The sequence below is a fragment of the Pistacia vera genome, unplaced genomic scaffold, assembly GCF_008641045.1.
Source record: "Pistacia vera cultivar Batoury unplaced genomic scaffold, PisVer_v2 Contig1132, whole genome shotgun sequence".
In the NCBI taxonomy this organism is placed as follows: Eukaryota; Viridiplantae; Streptophyta; class Magnoliopsida; order Sapindales; family Anacardiaceae; genus Pistacia; species Pistacia vera.
Genome location: NW_022195174.1, coordinates 445,983 through 465,220, shown reverse-complemented (window position 1 = coordinate 465,220; position 19,238 = coordinate 445,983). Strand labels below are relative to the sequence as shown.

Genomic DNA, 19,238 nt, shown 5'->3' with positions numbered 1-19,238 from the left:
GGTTCTACGGCCAGATGGATGTCGACGGCCGCAAAAGTCCATTGTTGGCTGTCAGCGATGGCCAAAGATATGGCCGTCATTGTCGGTCAACGACAGCCATTTCTTTGGTTGTCGCTAACAGCCAAATTTGGCTTTTGCCAGATCAGTGAATTACCGGCAAGTTTCGGTCGTTGTGTAAGCCGTTATGACAGATTTCGGCTACCACCGACGATGGTTGCCAAAATCTGGCAAGTATGGGGGGGTGGGGGTGTTTTTGCTAATTTTTAAACTTTCTTTTCTAGGGGTATTTAATGAAATTAATAAACATAAGGGGTCTAAAAGTAATTAAAAAATACAGTAATATTTCTCAAATAATGTGCCAAACAATATCAGGGGAATAGGATTGGGAATATGGATAATAATATGGAACCAAACGTATTCTAGGGATATTATAAGATACTAATATATATATATACTAACATTTAATTACAGGAATAATCATATATTCTAGGGATATTATAAGATACTAATATATATACTAACATCCTCCCTCAAACTCTTGGTGGCGAAGTCAACTGGAGTTTGGAAACAAGATTACCAAGTCGACCAAGTGGATGGGATTTCGTAAAAATATCAGCAAGATTATCTTCAGAAGAAACTGAATGTAACTGGAGGACACCTTATTGAAGATGATGGCGATTGAAGTGACAATCAATCTTAATATGTTTAGTACGTCTATGAAACACATCATTATGTGCAATTTGGATGGCACTATGATTATCACAATGAAGAGGAGAACTTATTGATTGAGGAACACCCATATCTTTCAGGAGCCAGCGTAACCACAAAAGTTCAGATGTCGTATTAGCAAGAGCGCGATACTCAACCTCAGTGCTAGAACGGACAACAACAGATTGTTTCTTACTACGCCATGAAATCAAAGAAGTACCAAGTAAGAAACAATAACCAGTGGTGGAGCAGCGATCAGTAGGATCACCAGCCCAATCTACATCAGAATAGGCATGTAGCTTCAGAGAGGAGTGGGATGAGAAGTGCAGACCATGAAACAGAGTACCCTTGATATAGCTTAGAATTTGAAGAACCATAACAAAACGGGTAGATAGAGGTGCACTCATAAACTGACTGACCAGATGAACAACATATGAAATGTCAGGCCTGGTTACAGTAAGATAAATGAGACTGCCAACTAACTATCGATAAAGAGTTGCATCTGTAAGTAGAGAACCATTAGTGGCCAGAAGCTTAGTATTATACTCAAGTGGACTAGTGGCTATCTTGCTGTTGTCAAACCAGCTTTGGAAAGTAAATCAGAGGCATATTTTGCTTGAGTGAGATAATATCTATCCTGATTTGAAGTAACTTCAAGGCCAAGGAAGTAGTTAAGATGTCCTAAATCCTTCATCTCAAAATTCTGACTAAGAAAAGCTTGAAGATCTCAAATACCAGCAATATCATCACCAGTAATAATCATATCATCTACATAGAGAAGAAGAAGGATAGTACCTGCCCAAGTAGTGCGAAGAAAGAGTGCAAAATCATATGGGCTAGAAAGAAAGCCTTGTTGAGAAACCATTGATTGAAATTTCTCAAACCAAGCTCGAGGAGCCTATTTGAGCCCAAAAAGTGCGCGACGAAGACGAAAAACTTTATGTGGATGATGCTCATAGCTAGGTGGAGGCTACATGTAAACTTCTTCAGTAAGATCACCATTAAGGAAGGCGTTTTTAACATCCATTTGAAAAAGTTCCCAATGCTAGACAGTAGCGACGGCAAGTAAAGATCTGACAGAGATAAGTCTAGCAACAGGAGCAAAAGTCTCCTCATAGTCAATCCCATACTCCTAGGTGAACCCCTTAGCAATAAGTCGAGCCTTGTAGCGTTCAACTGATCCATTTGCTTGATTCTTGATTTTATAAATCCACTTGCATCCCACTACAGCTTTACCATGAGGTAAGTTCACCAGATCCCAAGTATGTGTTTTGACAATAGCATTCAATTCATCATACATAGCTTGCTGCCAAAGAGGGTCAATATGAGCCTCAAGATAATTGTGAGGTTCATGGAGGGTGGCAAGGACAGAGAAACAATGATAATCACGAAGATGAGTAGGAGGAACACTTACCTGACTAGAACGACGAGGTTCAGGGAGTAGAGAAGATGGAGGAATGGGTGGTGTGGCAAGTGGTCCATCAAACACATCAACTGGATTGGGGGCAACAGTGGAAGAACTGTATAAGGAGCTCGAAATCTCCGCAGAAGAGTCAGAAAATAGAGCAATAGAGGGATCAGTGAATATGAGTGAGTGGTTAGAGGAGGAAGGGGAGAATGTGGATATGCTAGTAAATGGTTTGTGTTCCCAAAACTCCACATGACGAGAGACTCGAAGACGTTTGGAGATAGGATCATAACAACGATAACCTTTTTGAGTCAAGTCATAACTAAGAAAACAGCATAACCGAGAACGGGGTTCAAGTTTGGCTCGTTCATGAGGAGGAAGAGTAACAAAACAGGCACAACCAAAGACACGAAGTAAGGAATAGTTAGGAACCATACTATAGAGAAGCTCATAAGGAGATTTAGTGTGAAGTATAGGTGAGGGTACACAACAATAAGAGCAGCTTCACCCCAAAACTTTTCAGGTAAAGAAGTAGAAAGTAAAAGAGCTCTTACAATATCAAGGATATGATGATGTTTTCATTCGACACGACCATTTTGTTGAGAGGTATAGGGACAAGAACGATGTGACAGTGTGCCTTGTTGATTCAGAAACTCAAGGAGAGTTTTGTCATTATTCCATGGCATTATCTGAACGAAAAACTTTAATGGTACGAGAAATTGAGTTTGTACCATTTTGTGAAAAGTTTGGGAAACACGAACAAGCTCAAATCGATGCTATAACAAGTATAGCCATGTATAACGAGAATAGTCATCAACAAAGATAACAAAATAATGAAATCCCCCCTCAGTATGAGTGGGGCCAGGACCCCAAATATCATAGTGAATCTAATCAAAAGGTGCAGTCGAAAAAGAGTCACTTATATTAAAAGATAAATGAGTTTATTTGCCAAGTTGACAAGAAACACAATCAAAAAACTCAAAACCTATAGAACCTAGGTGACTTGGGGGCCAAAAGACGAACACGAGGTATAGAGGCATTACCCAACCGAGAATGCCATAATTAGGAAGAGATGGCAGGAGCAACAATGGAGCGAGATAGATGGGATGGAAGCTGCAAAGAAGCAAGCTCGAACAGACGTCTAATCTTATGACCTGTCCCAATGAGTTGACCCATCTATGGATCTTGCACATTAACACCAGCATTAGAAAAGGTAAGCTGAAGACTTAATTCACAAAGTTGACCAACTTAAAGGAGATTTAAGGATAACTTGGGAACAAGATAGGTGTTGTCAATTTGACTAACAGATAAATGAGAACCATCAGCAATATATATGATAGGATTGGGTGATAAAGTAGATTTTTGTGAAAAAATGGTGGAATCAGAGGTCATGTGATTACAACATGCAGAATAAAAAAACCAAGGAGATGCACCTGAGGTGACAGACAAAGCATTAGAAGACCGGGATAAAACATGATGAATTAAAGCCTCAATGTCAATAGCAATGAGAGTAGTGGACACTGAAGAAGGCTCAGCAGCAGACTCAAGAGCAGAAGGAGCCACGGCAGCAGCTTGCAACAAGGGGGCCCGAGACTGATTTCTATTCTGCAATTTTTGACATTCCGTAATAGAGTGACTTGGACATTTTCAGTATTTCCAGAAGACAGTCTTTGAGGACTGAGAAGGAAAACGACCTAAGGCTAGAGAAGATCCAAAGGTAGTCTGAGGGATGGCAAACTGAATCTGGAGTTTGCATCTTCATGGTTGAATGACGATTTTCTTAGGAAATAAGTTCACCAACTGCAGTCTCAAGAGTGGGAAGAGGTGTGCGATGCAAAAGAGAGGCCCGAGTAGATTCAAAATCCTCAGGAAGTGCCATCATAAAATGCATAAACTTACGACGATCACGGTAGGTTGCAAACAATGCAATGTCATCAGAACATTTGAGGTGAGGATCTACAGCAGACAAATATTCCCAAAGATTATCAACTTGAGAATAGAAATCAGCAATGGACTAACCTGATTTGTGACGCATCTGATAAAGCTTAGTCTCAAGCTAGAACTACAATGAGGCATTATGAGTACAGTTGTATCAATTAGCAAGAAAATTCCAAGCAGCTTGAGCATTACCAAGCTTGAGAAGCAGGCTATGGATGGATGGGACAAAAGTATTGATAAACCAAGACAATATTGTGTACTGAATACTATGCCAATCTTCAAGCCAACATGCAAACTTATCAAGACTCTCACCATCTTATTGCTTGGGGGCAAGAATATCACCAGAAAAATAACACCACAATTTTCGTCCTCTAAGAAATACTTCCATATTTTGAGCCCACATATTATAATTTGAGCCATCTAAAATGTTATCAATAGGACGAACAACGGTACCAAGGTTGGGAGAGGAGTGAGACATACTATTTTTTTTTTTTTTTTTTTTTGTGGTCAATGGTCAACGAGTAACGGGTGGACCTAGGTTGGACTTTGAATCAAATGGGCTGATTTATAGAAGAAAGAAAAATGGGCTGGGAAGGCTTACTTGGATTGGGCTTGAAGTTGGCTGTAACAAGCTTGATATTTCTGCTGGAGATATGTGGCACATGGTTAAACATGTAGAATATTCAGGAGGTGTGTGGGGGTGCGTGCGAAAGCGTATCAGGAAAATCTTAACACAGAAACACCGATACAATTTTCAAGACTCTGTTTATGATCAGATTTGATAAAAAAAAAAAAAAAGGGAGCAAAAATCAGATGTAAAACCCTGAAAATCCCATTGTCAGTAGAGGAAAATGTCAGTATAGGGAAAGCCAAGATTGGTGCAGAAGGAAATATCAATGAAACGGCTTGCACGGACAGGAAGATCAGAGGAGTGGCTCTGATACCACATTGAAATAAATAGAGTTTTGAGGAATCATATGATTGTATATTTCTATGTGTCTAAACTATACAAAGAAGGCCTCTATATATAGTGGAGAAGGCCAACGTTAATAAGGAAATACACTATATGGGAAGATTCTAACCTAGCATAATTACAGGAAATTATAGCTTAATTACAGGAAAAATCATATATTCTAGGGATATTAATAGATATACTAACAGCTACCATGTCGGGTTTGTGAGACAGAGTTTGTGAGATTCTTTTATCAACCGATCTTTATTGTTAATTTTATAGGATCCGGCTGTTCACCTAATTAAATTTTACCGATTTACCCACTGTTTACAGAGGATTTTCAAGATCACCGTAAACAAATCCCATCTCATATAAATTTATACTAAAGCAAGTCTTTAAATATGCATATATGTCATTGCCAAGCACTTTTCATTAGCTTTAGCATCAAATTAATTTGTCCCTTCTTATCACTTTGTTAATGTGTGATTAGAAGACTTCACTACTTTTTGAAGATTAATTGAAGCTTGCTCCATCAGGTCCAATGAAAAAACATAAAAATGATTAAACAATTAAACATAGTACATATCTTTGGCCAACATGCATTCACATTTGTACCAGGAAGTCATAAAAATGAGTAGCTCTATACCAATATACAATATTTCGGCTAATTTCATAAACTATCCTCCGATTTTTAATATACGATATCTAGTCATGATTACAAAAAAAATTAAAAAAATAAATATTTAATGAAACAAAAACGTCTTTAATAAGATGAAAAATCTATTGAAATGATTTAAAAAGTTGTAAGACGATTAAAACTGTTTTCTTCTAATTCTTTTGTAATGTAAACAATTTTTCTAATTTTGAATATAAAAAATAATTAATATATTAATCAGATAAAATGTAAGCATAAATTATAACTTTAAAAAAAAATTATTATTATTTACTCTAGGCTTAGGCCTCCACGTACTTGCTTTGGGATTTCAAGCAAGCATGCTTTACTGAAAAAATCATACCCGATATATAAAAACTGTATACCAAATTAAGACCATACTAAAACAAACAAATTAACCTCAATAAAAATAATATATTTATACAGTAAAACCCCTCTATAGTCATAATAATGAGATCAACTAATTTTATTACTATGAGGAGGTTATAACTTAATCGAGGTGTAATTACAAAAATTATTGTTTTGATTTCTTATTTTATAAGTCATGTTTTAGTAATACAGTATTAGGATTTCAATTCATATTTTAGTAGTATTAAGATTTTAATTCAATACTTCAATTGCCTACTTTTGTAACGAATAGAAGATCATATCTTGATGCTAGCAAAGATAAGTGTCATTGATAGAACTATAAATATAGTTGACGCATGGTCAATTGATGTGAAGTCATAGACAATTGCCAATAGTTTTAAGAACTGCAAAATTAGGACCCCTAATGTCGATGAATTGCAAGTTACAAATGAAGTGGATGAGGAAAATAAAAGAGTCATTGTAGAATTGAGTTATCAGATTCGACAACTTCACTACACTAATTGAATAGTTATTAATTTATTCCTCGATCATCTAAATGAGCAAAAAATTGTGTATGTTTTTACTGAAGAAGAAATTATTGCTGCAATTAGACAAGAAGAGAAATGAAATAATCTTGAAGATGATAGTACGAAAATACAAAAATACAAAAAAAAAAAAAAAATTTATGTCATGAACCTCTAAACATACTTGAGAAGTTAAAAATATTTTGGCTTCAACAAGAAGGTGTCCATACTAGCTATTTATTATGTACTAACAAGTTAAAATATGTGATAGCAATTCTAAAGCATAAATCGTTGTCTCAAACAACTTTAGATAAATATTTTATTTTATCTTAAACTTTTAATGTAACATAATTTTTTTTTTTTTTTGTAATATACAGATAATTATTACTATGTGAAGGCAACTTTTCTTAAAGTAGGAATTAGAAAAATTATAACTTATTACAATATGAAATTTATTCGTATTTATAACTATCTCAAATTGGAACTAGAATTTTTTATGACTATTCATATATTGAGTATCATTATAAAGAGGTTTTACTCTCTCTCTCTCTCTCTCTCTCATATATATATAACAAATTTATCTCTAGCAAAACCTTATATAATAATGTATGTGCAATTTTTGTATGTCAAGGGTGTTGGACGTATGTTTATGAAAGAGTTAATAAAGAAATTTTTAATCGTTGGGTTGGTGAACGCAAGATGTTGACACATAAACAAAACCCATCATGATAATTTTGTATTAAAGCAAGTCGTTAAAAGAGCATATATGCCATTGCCATGCACTTTCATTGTTACCATCATAATCAGTTTGTTTAATTAGAATTTAGAAGACTTCACTATTTTCAGAAGATTAGGTCAATCATGCTCCACTCTAAGTCCAATGAAAAAAACAAAAATCCTTAAAAACAGCTAAAACATAGTACATAGTTTGACCCACATCCATAATGTATTCACATTTGTGCAAGGAAGTCATGAGTTGGTCTAGGAAAATATTATATATTTCACTTTAATAAATTGTGCGTTATGATTCATCTTCCACAAAGTTCTGAAAATGCAGATGGGTTTCATATATTTGCTTTGTTTGGTTTCTATTTTGCTTATAAACATTGGTGTATCTAAAGGAACTATATGTTATGACATAGGGAATTTCACAAATAATAGTACCTATGAGAAGAACAGGAACCTGATTCTCTCATCTCTTGCTTCTAATGTCATTCTACATGATGGTTTTTTTTACACTGCAAGTGTTGGCCAAGAGCCTGACAAAGTTTATGCTCTTGCTCTTTGTAGAGGAGATTCTTCTNCTCAAATTGGAACTAGAATTTTTTATGACTATTCATATATTGAGTATCATTATAAAGAGGTTTTACTCTCTCTCTCTCTCTCTCTCTCATATATATATAACAAATTTATCTCTAGCAAAACCTTATATAATAATGTATGTGCAATTTTTGTATGTCAAGGGTGTTGGACGTATGTTTATGAAAGAGTTAATAAAGAAATTTTTAATCGTTGGGTTGGTGAACGCAAGATGTTGACACATAAACAAAACCCATCATGATAATTTTGTATTAAAGCAAGTCGTTAAAAGAGCATATATGCCATTGCCATGCACTTTCATTGTTACCATCATAATCAGTTTGTTTAATTAGAATTTAGAAGACTTCACTATTTTCAGAAGATTAGGTCGATCATGCTCCACTATAAGTCCAATGAGAAAAACAAAAATCCTTAAAAACAGCTAAAACATAGTACATAGTTTGACCCACATCCATAATGTATTCACATTTGTGCAAGGAAGTCATGAGTTGCTCCACATCCATAATGTATTCACATTTGTGCAAGGAAGTCATGAGTTGCTCTAGGAAAATATTATATATTTCACTTTAATAAATTGTGCATTATGATTCATCTTCCACAAAGTTCTGAAAATGCAGATGGGTTTCATATATTTGCTTTGTTTGGTTTCTATTTTGCTTATAAACATTGGTGTATCTAAAGGAACTATATGTTATTACATAGGGAATTTCACAAATAATAGTACCTATGAGAAGAACAGGAACTTGATTCTCTCATCTCTTGCTTCTAATGTCATTCTACATGATGGTTTTTTTTACACTGCAAGTGTTGGCCAAGAGCCTGACAAAGTTTATGCTCTTGCTCTTTGTAGAGGAGATTCTTCTACAGAACAGTGTGTCAGTGGTGTCAGTTATATGGCCGAAGATATCATGAAGCAATGTTTGAACCAGAAAGAAGCAGTTGCATGGGGAAAGGGTCCTTAATGCATTGTACACAATTCAGACCATTCGATTTTCGGAAAAAATGGAGGCGGATCCTGTTGAACAATAAAGACGAAGTTGGTTAGCTGATGTTAAAGAATAAAGACGAAGTTAGTTAGCTATTATAGCTAAGTTAGTTAGCTGTTAAGAAGTTAGTTTCAAGTAGTTATTAGTTTGTTATAACGTTAGTTAATTAGTTAAGTCAGTTAATATTAGTTAAGTTTGTTGTAAGATTGCTGTATATAAAGAATACACTGTTGTACTCTGTTTTTTAATTCAAAATGAATTCAATATCATTTTTCCATAACTAAGTTAGTTTTATCATGGTATCAGAGCATTTTTGCTTCCTCTAAACACAAAATTTTTTTTCTTCCAATTTTTTTACTTTTCGCACTCTATCAATGGCGGCCTTAACATCCAATTCAACACAAGACATTTCCAATCCTTATTACCTTCATCCTAATGAAAATCCAGCTATTGTAATTGTTTCTCCAGTCCTTGCTGGTCCCAATTATCATACCTGGGCACGAGCTATGAAGATGGCATTGCTGTCCAAAAATAAGTTGAAGTTTGTTGATGGCTCTATTAAAGCCCCTTCATCCACTGATTCTCTGTTCTCTGTTTGAGAAAGATGCAACACCATGGTACTTTCTTGGCTCACTCATTCTCTTTCATTATCCATTACTAGTAGCATCTTATGGATAGATAAAGCTTATGATGTATGGGATGACATTCAAGAACGTTTTTCACAAGGAGATATTTTTAGAATTTCAAATTTACAAGAAGAGATTTATGGTTTTAAACAAGGGGATTGAAGTGTTACCAATTATTTCACCGAATTAAAAATTCTTTGGGATGAGTTGAAAAACTTAAGGCCACTTCCTGCATGTACCTGTGCCAGACCTTGTTCTTGTGGAGTATTGACAACTTTCAAGAAGTATCAAAATAGTGATTATGTCATTCGGTTTCTTAAAGGACTTAGTGATCAATTTGCTGTGGTCAGAACTCAAATCGTGCTCATGGATCCACTTTCTCCAATCAACAAAGTTTTTTCTTTAGTTTTGCAACAAGAAAGACAGATGAATTTTGGAGTTGCTAAAGTGTTTGTTAATAAAGCTGTTAAAGAAAATTCTCAAGCTAACAAATCATAGAACACTTGGAGGTTCAATCCAGCAAATTCACAACACAATGGAGATAATTGGTTTTGCACTTTCTATGGCAAACCGAGACATACTATTGAAACTTGCTATAAAAAGCATGGTTTCCCACCTGGTTACAAGTCCAAAAGTCACAATCCCACTGCTCATAATGTAACTGTGGAAGAAAATGGCACAGATCTTCCTATGCAATCCGATATCACTGTCAATAGTCAATAAGGTTCTGGTGTTTCTTTGACTCAAGATCAATACCATCAATTGCTTGCTTTGCTCCAATCATCCAATTCTGAGCAACCATCTCATGTGACTAACCAAGTTGTTGTTTCTCAACCACAGTCAACCCTTACATCTCATTTTTCTTCAGTTTCAGGTAAACATTTTGCTTTAACCTGTGCTAAATCTTCATTATGGATTGTAGATACAGGTGCAACAGATCACATTGCCCACTCTTTGTCTTCCTTCTATAAGCAAATCAAACCAATCTTAGTCACATTACCGAATGGTTCTAAAATCACTGCTCAATATTATGGGGTTGTAAGTCTCACTGAAAAATTGGTTCTTACAAATGTACTTTATATTCCTGAATTTTCCTTTAATCTGATATCTGCCACAAAATTAACATCCTCACTAAATTGTTGCCTGATCTTCCAACATTCTTATTGTTTAATCTAGGATCTGACTTTGTGGAAAACGATTGGTTTAGCTAAAGTGCATGATGGCCTATATGCAATGACAAAATCTTCTATTTCTACAGCTAGCCCTGTCCATCCGTCTGTCTCTTTAACATCAAGTACTGCATTGTTTGATATTTGGCATTATAGACTTGGCCACATATCTGATTCTAGAATAAAATACTTAGCATCTTGTATTCCTAGCCTTAAATATCATGATAATAAAGCTTGTACCATTTGTCATTTGGCTAAGCAACCAAGATTACCATTTCCTATAAGTCATTCCAAAACTTCTAAATGTTTTGATATGATTCATGTTGATATTTGGGGACCTTATTCAATTTGTTCTATTCATGGTCATCGATTCTTCTTAACTATTGTGGATGACTATTCTAGATTTACATGGATTTATTTGATCAAACAAAAATCAGAAGTTAGGAAACTGGTTCAGTCATTTTTTAGTCTCATAGAAACCCAATTTTCAGCTAAAATAAAGACCATTCGCACTGATAATGGTGCTGAATTTATAATGCCTTATTTCTATGCCTTAAAGGGAGCTTATCATCAAACAACATGTGTTGAGACCCCCCAACAAAATGGTGTGGTGGAACGTAAACACCAGCACATTCTAAATGTTGCTAGATCTTTACTTTTTCAGTCTAACTTGCCCAAAGAATATTGGACCTATGTAGTACTTCATGCCATTCACCTCATCAACAGAATTCCTTCTCCTATCCTGCAAAACAGATCACCATTTGAACTTTTATATCAAAAATTTCCTCATTATGATTCATTAAGAACTTTTGACTGCTTGTGTTTTGCTTCCACTTTACAAGCTCACAGAAACAAGTTTGATTTTAGAGCTAGGAAATGTCTCTTCTTAGGATTCTCATCTGGTACTAAAGGATTTGTTTTATTAGACTTGTATTCTAGAGATATTTTTCTCTCTCGTAATGTCTTCTTTTACAAATACAGTTTCCCTTTTTCAAAACCTGCAGATCATTCAGTACCCTTACCTCAACATTCAACAGTTTTTGACTCAGATCCTTGTCCTCCTAAAGACACTCCCTTATCTACTTCATCATCATTACCACCTGATAATTTTTCTTCTACTAATTCTCCTGTCTCTTCTCCTGTAATACCACCTGACTGTAACTCAAAAAGGTTGAGAAAGCCTCCTTCATACTTCAAAGATTATCATTGCAATATGGTCACTGCACCTAAACCTTCGGTCCCATAGTCAGGTACTACTTATCCCTTATCTTCTGTTCTTTCTTATTCCAACCTTTCACCAAATCAACTTCATTTTACCTTAGCTGTTTCAACTATATTTGAACCTAAGACTTATGCTCAAGCCATTAAACATGACTGTTGGAGACAAGCCATACAAGCAGAAATTACTGCCATTGAGCAGAATCACACTTGGACACTCACAGATCTCCCTCCTGGCAAGTCCCCAATTGGCTGCAAATGGGTGTTCCGTGTTAAGCATAAAGTAGATGGTTTAGTGGAGCGTTACAAGGCTCGGTTAGTAGCCAAAGGCTATACTCAAACTGAGGGTATTGACTATTTTGATACATTCTCACCGGTGGCCAAAATTACAACTGTCAGATTGCTTCTTGCTTTGGCTGCTGCTTCTCATTGGCATCTTAAACAACTTGATGTCAATAACGCTTTTCTCTGTGGTGATTTACTTGGAGAGGTATATATGGTATTACCTCCTGGTTTCAATTCTTCAAATCCTAGCAAAATTTGCAAGCTCCAAAAGTCCCTTTATGGACTTAAACAGGCCAGCAGACAATGGTTCTCCAAGCTTACTTCTGCTTTAGTTTCTTTGGGTTACACACAATCTTCATCAGATTATTCTCTCTTTGTTAAATATTCTGCTTCTTCTATCACAGTTTTGCTAGTATATGTAGATGATGTTATATTAGCAGGTAACAATTTAGCAGAAATTGATGCTGTCAAAGCTTTTTTAGATGATGCTTTTTGAATTAAGGATCTTGGTGACTTAAAATATTTTCTTGGCTTAGAGGTGGCTCGTTCCCAGTCTGGTATTGCCTTATGCCAAAGAAAATATGCTCTTAACATTCTTTCTGAAGTTGGATATTTGGCTTGTAAGCCTGCCAAAACTCCAATGGACTACACTTGTAAACTCACTCAAACTATTGGTGATCCCTTATCTAATCCCTCATCTTATAGAAGATTGGTTGGTAGACTGTTATATTTGACTTCTACACGGCCTGATTTGTCTTTTGCCGTTCAACAACTTAGTCAATTCCTTGACAAGCCTACATCGATTCACTAACAAGTTGCTCATCATGTTCTTCGATATATAAAGAGTTGTCCTGCTTAAGGTTTATCCCAGCTGAATCATCTCGTTCCCTCAAAGCTTTCAGTGATTCTGACTGGGCTGGATGTTCTGATACACGGAAATCTATCACAAGTTCCTATGTTTTCCTTGGCTCTTCCTTGATCAGTTGGCGTTCCAAGAAGCAATCCACTGTCTCTTGTTCTTCGTCAGAGGCTGAATACTGTGCACTTGCATCCACAACATGTGAAATTCAATGGTTTCTTTACTTGCTGAAGGATCTCCACGTCACTCACTCAGGCTCAGCTCTCCTTTTTTGTGACAACAAATCAGCTTTTCAGATTGCTGCCAATCCCACCTTCCATGAACATACCAAACACATTGAAATTGATTGCCATATTGTAAGACAGAAAGTTCAAGACGGTTTGATTCATCTCATGCCATGTTCTTCTTTAGATCAATTAGCTGACTTGTTCATGAAAGCCCTACCACCTGCTCAATTCCATACCAATTTATCCAAGCTGGGAATGCTTAGCATCCATTCTCTAGCTTGCGGGGGGATGTTGAACAATAAAGACGAAGTTGGTTAGCTGATGTTAAAGAATAAATACGAAGTTAGTTAGCTGTTATAGCTGAGTTAGTTATTGTTAAGAAGTTAGGTTCAAGTAGTTATTAGTTTGTTATAACGTTAGTTAATTGGTTATGTCAGTTAATATTTGTTAAGTTTATTGTAAGATTGCTGTATATAAAGAATACACTGCTATACTATGTTTTTTAATTCAAAATGAATTCAATATCATTTTTCCATATCTGAGTTAGTTTTATCATATTCCATGGCTGGAGGCAGCTATGAGACTGATATGACAATCAACATGGCACAGTTTGATCAGACTTGGGAGAGTTTGATGAATCGGTTGCTGAAAAAAGCTTCTACTGGCTCTAATAATTCTACAAATAAGTTTGAACTAGAGAAGCGAATTTGACTGACTTTGTGAAGATTTATGCACTCATGCGGTGTACTCCTGATATTTCAGAAAGTGATTGTGGTTCTTGTCTTCGTCAATCTGTGGTTTTCTGTGAGAGCCACTACCATGGCAAAGCAGGTTGCCTTACTGTGAGACCTAGCTGTATTTATAGATGGGATTCGAGGCCATTCTATGTAGCCTCTCCTGGTGCTCCATCCCCATCTCCTCCTCCTCCACAGTTAACGTATAAGGAAATGATCACAAAAGGTATATATATATATTCACAAATATAATTAATAAATGTTTATTTTAAATGATAGGGTCAGATCTATGTATAAGCATATCACCAGGAACTCTCAATGAAACTTGAATTCTTTTCATTTTTCTTTGTCCAATTGATTATGACAATTCAAACATTAGACCTTTGCTTCTGATATTATGTTAAGTTGTCATCCCAACTAAAAGTTTAAGCTAATATGTGGGCCTCAATATTATATTAGTCCAAAAAATATCTTGCTGAATTTTTGTATTTTATATTGGATGATGTCAATAAACCAGCTATAGCACCAACTAATATTGAAGTTTGTATTTTTTGTATTTTTTAAATGGACATATGGCATGAAAGATGGATGTGTATCTTTCATGATAAATTCCCTAGCTAGTAGATTTCTTAGCATCATCATGGGTTGACAATTTTTTTTTTTTTTTTTTTTTGGTTTGTGCTTATATACGCAGAGAAAGGAGGCATTACATCTAAGACCGTTTTTATCATTGTTGTTTCTACGGTTATCTCGTAGCACTTGTGCCTTCACTTGTTTCCTTCTTTGGAGGAGAACAGGAAAGACAAAGCGAATGATGGGAGGTAAGCGAGCAGTAGAAGGTCATACATTACAAGAAAGTCTCTATAGTATGTACATTCTATTTACATCCAGCTAATCATGCATGACGAGTGCGATACTATAGTGGTATTGTTGATGTGGTAACATAAATAATGCATACATGCTAACTGGTATTGCATTTAATAACTACAATCACAATTAATCAATCTAAAGATAGATGAGAGAAAATACTCAGAGGTGACACAAATTCACTAAATGATAATATGAATGATTGGGTACCTCAATGGAATTCTAGATTTTTTCTGTTGTGTTCATGATTGGTTAAGTGCATAGATGATACGCACATCAAAGACTTTCTAATTAGTAGCTGTAGTTTCTAAATTTAGTTTTAACAAATACTTTACAAAGAAGATTATAACTTAATGGAAAAGGGTCTTTTATGAAATATCTTAAAATTTAATCTTTTTTGAAAACACTCTTAATTTTTAACATTACATGGAACAATAATATGCTTATAAAATCTTCATACAAAGATGTATATAAAAAGTGCTATGAAAAAATGTAAGTGATACAATGAATATAAATAATCAACTCATTAATTGATATGTAAGTTAAATAGTAATGCCACATCACTTTGTATTTATTTCTTTGTGAAGAGTAATGTTACATGTACAAACTAATTATACAAATTATAACTTATAAACTAATGTGACAAACCCATGTGTTTAACACATCATATAACCTAATTTGTATAAATCATCAATAATTTTAAATCATCCAATTACATTAAAACACATTAGTATGTATGGGTAAATTTGTATGAGGAGTTTTCACATATGGTATTATTCCTTTCTAAAAAGACTTTGTATGTATAGTATTACTCTATTAAATACACTAACTCTACAAAATATTAGTATAAAAGTAATTTCAAAAGCAACCGTCATTAGAAAATAGAAGACATATTTTTTATGACAAAATCTTCTTTACATCAGACTCCAATCATGAGGTGAGTGTATCTTGCTTATAATGACATTTGTAGGAAAGATTTTTTTAATTTTTATTGGGTTAGGTTAGAGTAACTTAAAATATTTCTTAAATTGGAATACATTGGTAATAGTTATGGATATGAGAAGGAAACTGAAGGTAGTTATTTTCTTTACCACCTCATCAACTCCTAGCCGTTTGAGAATATTTTGAATCAATTGCTAAAAAACTGTGTCAAAATTTTAAGTTGATGTACTGTAACCCTTTTTATTAAACCATCTAAAAGAGGTTATATATTGAGAATATTTTGAATTAAAAGACTCTTTTTGAGCATCCTCTAAATGTAGTTTTGTACTAGTTGTGGTTATATAAGAGCAACAACTAATTAACTCAACTGTGTTATTGTTGTTTTTAAGACGATGATAATGTGGAATCCTTACAATTTGACTTCAGCACTATCAGAGTTGCAAAAAATAATTTTTCAATTGATAATAAGCTTGGACGTGGTGGATTTGGTGTTGTTTATAGGGTAAGTAATTAATCACTAACCAAAATTAATGAATATCAATTGTTAATAAAAATGAGTTAAATTATAAATTTTCTTTTCAGGGTAGGCTTCTTGATGGACAGGAAGTAGCTGTCAAGAGGTTGGATATAGGTTCTGCACAAGGAGAAACAGAATTCAAAAATGAGGTCCTCTTGATGGCCAAACTTCAACATAGGAATTTGGTTAGACTTCTAGGATTTTGTTTGGAAGGAAACGAAAAGCTTCTCATCTATGAGTTTGTGCCAAATTCAAGTCTAGATAACTTCATATATGGTATAATTAATTCCACTACTTTTGGCTTTCTTTGTAAGAAAAGAGTATATTAATTCCATTTAATGTAATTTACTTATATGGCATTGATGAGTTTGTAGATCCAACCCAACATTTATTATTGGATTGGGAGATGCGATACAAAATCATAAAGGGCACAGCACGAGGAACTCTTTATATTCATGAAGATTCTAGGTTTCGTATCATTCATCGTGACTTAAAAGCTAGTAATGTTCTTTTAGATATTGACATGACTCCAAAAGTTTCAGATTTTGGAATGGCAAAGTTGTTGGCAATAGATCAAACTCAAGGCGATACAAGTAGAATTGCCGGGACTTTGTAAGTATTTATAAGATTAACATAAACAACTCAAGAATCGTCAAGTTTATTCTATATGCAAAAACATAATTAATAATAATATATGCTTATGATCAAAGCATGATACGTTGGTTTTGTTACAAAATAAAATTTGATTGAGTCCAATTTTTAGTGGGTATATGGCTCCAGAGTATATAAAGCATGGACACTTCTCAGCCAAGTCCGATGTTTTCAGCTTTGGTGTGTTAGTCCTAGAAATCATGAGTTGTCAAAAGAATAGTTCGTTTCCTACCAAAGAGGAACCAGAAGATTTATTAACCTACGTAAGTAAAATTCAATAGGAATATTTTTCAAGTTTTCCGACCCTTTGAGTAATATGTTAGACTTAAATATTATTGTTGTACACTTGATAATGGTTTTAATTTTTGGATCAAGTGATAAGTATTAATGTGGTCATTGACCACGTTGTCTTTGTCAAAATTTGTAGGCATGGAGAAATTGGATTGAAGGTAAAGCTGCGAATCTAATAGACCCCAATTTGAGTGCTGGCTCCAATAGAGATATGATGAGATGTATTCACATTGGGTTGCTTTGTGTTCAAGAAAATGTAGCCAATAGACCTACAATGGCTTTAGCAGTTCACATGCTCACTGGTGGCACACTTTCCCTGCCAACACCATCAAAACCTGCATTTTTTATGCACTCCGGCACAACAACAGATAATTTAGAATCATCGGCATTGGATCAATCAAATAATTTCCAGTTTTCGTTGAACGAGGCTTCAATTACTGAACTTAGCCCTCAATGATGCCTGTAGATTGATTTTGTATCTTTAAGCTAGCATATATATGTGCTTTGCTTTGACTAACTTTTTTTTTTTTTTGGTTAAATATAGTTATATGCAAACACTATTTTTAAGTTCCCCTGGCTAACATCATGATCCATGCATGAAATCTTTTCGTATAAATTATCTAAGAATGAAAAGTCAGAGAAAAGTTATAATTTCATCCAATAAGAAGAATTACATCATTTCTGAAGGCTAAAACATGTCTTAGCTTTAACATGCTAATTTAGTAATATAATATTTTTTTATTCATTTATTTTGTTCTTTTAGTTTATTTCATTTAAGACAATTTAGTAATATATATTTTCATTAAAAAAAGGGGCTGTGAAATTGAATTTTGGGAGTACATGATATACACCAACCCGCTTAAGAAAAAAAAAAACCTTGTTTAATTTTAGGATAATATTACGTTGATTAACGAATCTCACAAACTTTCCATCACAAACCCGACGTGACACTCCCACCACATCATTGGACGATGTCAATAGACAGGAAAAATCCATCAAAAACTAATTGTAATTTATGTGTGTCTAAACTATACAAAGAAGACCTCTATATGTAGAGGAGAAGGCCAAAGTTAATAAGAAAATAAACTATATGGAAAGATTCTAACCTAGCATAATTACAGGAAATAATAGCTTAATTACAGGAAAAATTATATATTCTAAGGATATCATAAGATACTAATATATATACTAATATTTAATTACAGGAATAATCATATATTCTAGGGATATTATAAGATACTAATATACTAACATCCCCCCTCAAACTCTTGGTGGCGAAGTCAACTGGAGTTTGGAAACAAGATTACCAAGTTGACTAGGTGGATGAGATTTTGTAAAAATATCAGTAAGATTATCTTCAGAAGAAACTGAATGTAACTAGAGGACACCCTGCTAAAGATGATGGTAGATGAAGTGACAATCAATCTCAATATGTTTAGTACATTCATGAAACACATCATTATGTGCAATCTGGATGGCACTACGATTATCATTGTGAAGAGCAGAACGTATTGATTGAGGAACACCTATATCTTTCAGAAGCCAGTGTAACCACAAAAGTTCAGATGTCGTATCAGCAAGAGCGCGATATTCAGCCTCAGTGCTAGAATGGGCAACAACAGACTGTTTCTTAGTACTGTTAGACCGGTCGTCACGGTCACAAAATTAAACCTAAATACCGTAGTTAGCGGTAAGCAGGGTCGAATCCACAGAGAGCAAGACTAACGACCTAATGTATATTTGAGTTAACGAAAGAGAAATTGACAAAATGATTGATTAAACTAAGGAAACTAATTACTTGCAAGAAATTAAAAGGCATTAAATAAATTGCTAACTAAAACACAATATTAAAAGCGTTGTCGCTACGGGTTCGGTTTGACTCAAGACCAACTCTCACAATTCCTCTCCTCGCTCTTCAATTTCCTAATCCTACAAGGCTAGGCAAATCAATAGAAATATCTCCCGGCAATCTAGGCATAATCTATCCTGTCTCCC

At 34.6% G+C, this 19,238-nt stretch overlaps 2 protein-coding genes across 2 annotated transcripts; both read left to right on the top strand.

The window, feature by feature from the left end:
- Window positions 1-7,602: 7,602 nt before the first annotated feature.
- Window positions 7,603-8,833, top strand: LOC116143483 (putative cysteine-rich receptor-like protein kinase 16). Its single transcript, XM_031428942.1, has 2 exons — window positions 7,603-7,914; window positions 8,489-8,833. Exons 1-2 carry the CDS (start codon window positions 7,603-7,605, stop codon window positions 8,831-8,833), a joined length of 657 nt encoding a protein of 218 aa, XP_031284802.1.
- Window positions 8,834-13,978: 5,145 nt separating this feature from the next.
- On the top strand, window positions 13,979-17,700 carry LOC116143464 (putative receptor-like protein kinase At4g00960). The gene is made up of 6 exons (XM_031428928.1): window positions 13,979-14,201; window positions 16,174-16,286; window positions 16,367-16,577; window positions 16,676-16,913; window positions 17,065-17,215; window positions 17,380-17,700. The coding sequence occupies exons 1-6, from the start codon at window positions 13,979-13,981 to the stop codon at window positions 17,698-17,700; spliced, it is 1,257 nt and encodes a 418-aa protein (XP_031284788.1).
- The last annotated feature ends 1,538 nt before the right edge of the window (window positions 17,701-19,238 follow it).

Excerpts from the sequence above, each read along its gene's own strand:
- LOC116143464 (XM_031428928.1), top strand. The coding sequence starts at position 13,979 with ATGCGGTGTACTCCTGATATTTCAGAAAGTGATTGTGGTTCTTGTCTT. Across the intron at positions 16,287-16,366 it reads GATTTGGTGTTGTTTATAGG|GGTAGGCTTCTTGATGGACA; the intron begins GTAAGTAATTAA and ends TTTTCTTTTCAG. Across the intron at positions 16,578-16,675 it reads TCTAGATAACTTCATATATG|ATCCAACCCAACATTTATTA; the intron begins GTATAATTAATT and ends ATGAGTTTGTAG.